The sequence below is a fragment of the Plasmodium cynomolgi genome, assembly GCF_000321355.1.
Source record: "Plasmodium cynomolgi strain B DNA, scaffold: 0078, whole genome shotgun sequence".
Classification (NCBI taxonomy): Eukaryota; Apicomplexa; class Aconoidasida; order Haemosporida; family Plasmodiidae; genus Plasmodium; species Plasmodium cynomolgi.
Genome location: NW_004192704.1, coordinates 1 through 2,749, shown reverse-complemented (window position 1 = coordinate 2,749; position 2,749 = coordinate 1). Strand labels below are relative to the sequence as shown.

Sequence of the window (2,749 nt, the reverse complement as noted above, 5' to 3'; positions counted from 1 at the left end):
GTATAATGGCAAATTCATTGAACGAAGAAGATGCAAAGGTAAACGGACAAGAAAAAATGAAATACTGGAAAATGATTTGATTGTAAATGTAAGTTAATCTGCTGTAAAAATGCATAAATAAGCATATCATAATGTTTTATTCTCATAGTTTTGTAACTTTCATTCGACCGTTGTACAATTACTGTAAATAAATAAAAACATTTTTCTTGTATATAACTTTTTATGTGTTCTTATTTTCAGTATGACATTTTTTATAATTTAAAGAAATATCAAGAAATTGAAGAACAATCAAAAAATGATGAGTCTATTATTTCTTCTGGCTTCTCTTCTTATAATAGAAACGTAATGTCGGGTATAGAACCTGATCAAAAGTTTAAAAATCTCGAGGAAAATTTTATAAAATTCTTTTTACTCTTGAATAGTACAGAACACAATGGTGTCTCCCCAGGTAAAAGGCACTTTGATTATTTGAATTATTGGTTAAACAATGAATTAAGGAAGGATAAGAAAAGTGTCAAAAGTTTTATTAAATTTCTTGATGAACGCTTGGATAAAAATTTTGAAGATTACAATAATTACATTAATTTTAGAAATAAAGTATATAATATGAATGATGACATTTTTGAAAAAATGAGTATATTATATAAATTGTATGATAATTATTATAAAACTATTGGGACCTCAGAGAGTACAGATGTATGTTCGATAAATTCTAAGATGTGTGCAGAGGAATATGAAAAAGGAATAAAAATGTATCTTAATACGAACAGTTATAAGTATTACAATGCATTGAAAACATTTAGAAATATATATAATAGTATTAAGAAGGATAATGTTTATTGTATAAATAAAGATTTATCAATATTACCAGAAGTTACTACGATTAAGGAAGTAGTAAAAAAGGAAGTTGAGACCAAAGCATCAACTACATGCCAATCTATTAAATCCCGTCCTTTAAAATTGCCTCCTAATGGGAAAAATTCATTTGTATATTGTTACTTTTGTACTCATAATATTTATGAAAATATCTTCTACTATGCGATAATTGATTAAACCAGATAATAATTTTAATGAAATAGAAATGTAAAAATTTATGCAATTCATTTTATATTCTTTTTTTTCAGGATGATATCTTAGATACGTTATCTGCACATGAAAAATATGAAAAACTGAATGATGCAGAAATTGATGGGTCTAGTTGTGCTACATATTGTAAAAATTTGACATCTTTAGAAGGTAATAACGATGACGTTCAAACACTATGTGCCAAAATGGTAACCAATTTAAAAACATTACATACGAAGTCTGATGTAGGGAAAACCCAAAAGGATCGTTGTTCATTTTTAACTCATTGGACTCGTTATCATGTAATGAATTTATTTAGTAATTATCCTAATTCTAATCAAGAGAAATCTTTTCTTAAAGAGCTTAATGATGCAATATTCAACGTTAATAAAAATATAACAGGACGGAATAATCGGTGTAATTTCTACCTATATGGCAATTGGGATTATTGGAAAGAAGAAAAATATTTGCATGATTATTTTGTAAATCATGATAAAATTAAAAAATACGCTGATAAACCCAATGTAGATCCCCTCAATAAATTTTGTATCTCCCTTAGCGACATTAATGATTTATACAAAAAGTACATAAAGGATTGTTGCATGTGCTTTATTAGACCCTATCCTCATTGTGAAGAAAAATGCCCGAAATATTTTAAGTGTGAGAAAAAATATTACCCTTATGATCTTATTTCTAAATTGAACTGTTCATATCTAAAACCTAATGATAGTGTAGAAGAAATATTTAAATCTGTAACTCTCGATTATTCTGTTGTAACCAGAAGTCAAATAGAATCAGTAAATTCGTGTAATGGTTTTATGTGTGAGCCTTTTTATAAATTTGTATCACTTGGTTATTCACTCCTTGGGGGGGGGGTTATTTTTTTTTTATTTTATAAAGTAACTAAAAAATATTTTTTAAGTGTATAATATTTATGCTACTATTTATACTTTTCCTTGCACAAATGCTTTCCCTATAAATATATATATTATTTACGTTCCTTATATTTTACTTTTATTCAAGATTACTTCTGTTGGATCCAGAATATATAAGAGAAAAAGAAATAAAATAGAATTTTTGTATAATTCAGAAAAAGAGCATGCTCAAGCGATATCTCATGAGAAATCAAAGTCTAATAATACAAATTCTGAAAATCAGCGAATTCGTATAGCTTATCATACTTCATAATATGCTTTATATAATGGATTCATAGAATACGATAACAACATATATGTTAGGCTATTAAAAGGTAAGCAATAATACCACATACATAATAATATATAATGAGAAAAAAAAAAAAAAAATTTGAAACCTTTTTATGTATATATATAACTTATATTTGTAATTAAATAATTTTTTTTTTGTAATCATAGTATAATATAAATGTTTAGTTTAATCTATTGTGGCTAACATGATTTTTTTATATATATTTAACAGTAAATTATTTGTTAATATATTATTTTTTTTGTTTTACAATAATTGCAAGTATTATGCATATGAATAAAAATTATGATTTTATATTTAAATTTTTTTTTTAATGTTATTCTATACCCCAATTATAAGTTAATGTAAACAAAAAATATTTATTTTCTGGATTTATACATTACAATAGTTAATATTTTAATCTTTGTTGGTTCATAGCCATTAAATCATGCATAATATTAATAATTAGCTAAATACCAAA

The 2,749-nt window shown here is 24.8% G+C and overlaps 1 protein-coding gene across 1 annotated transcript; it reads left to right on the top strand.

The window, feature by feature from the left end:
• Positions 1 to 222: 222 nt before the first annotated feature.
• On the top strand, positions 223 to 1,994 carry PCYB_002100 (hypothetical protein; the record flags this gene model as incomplete). Its single annotated transcript, XM_004227631.1, has 2 exons — positions 223 to 987; positions 1,125 to 1,994. The coding sequence occupies 2 exons, from the start codon at positions 223 to 225 to the stop codon at positions 1,992 to 1,994; spliced, it is 1,635 nt and encodes a 544-aa protein (XP_004227679.1).
• Positions 1,995 to 2,749: the final 755 nt, after the last annotated feature.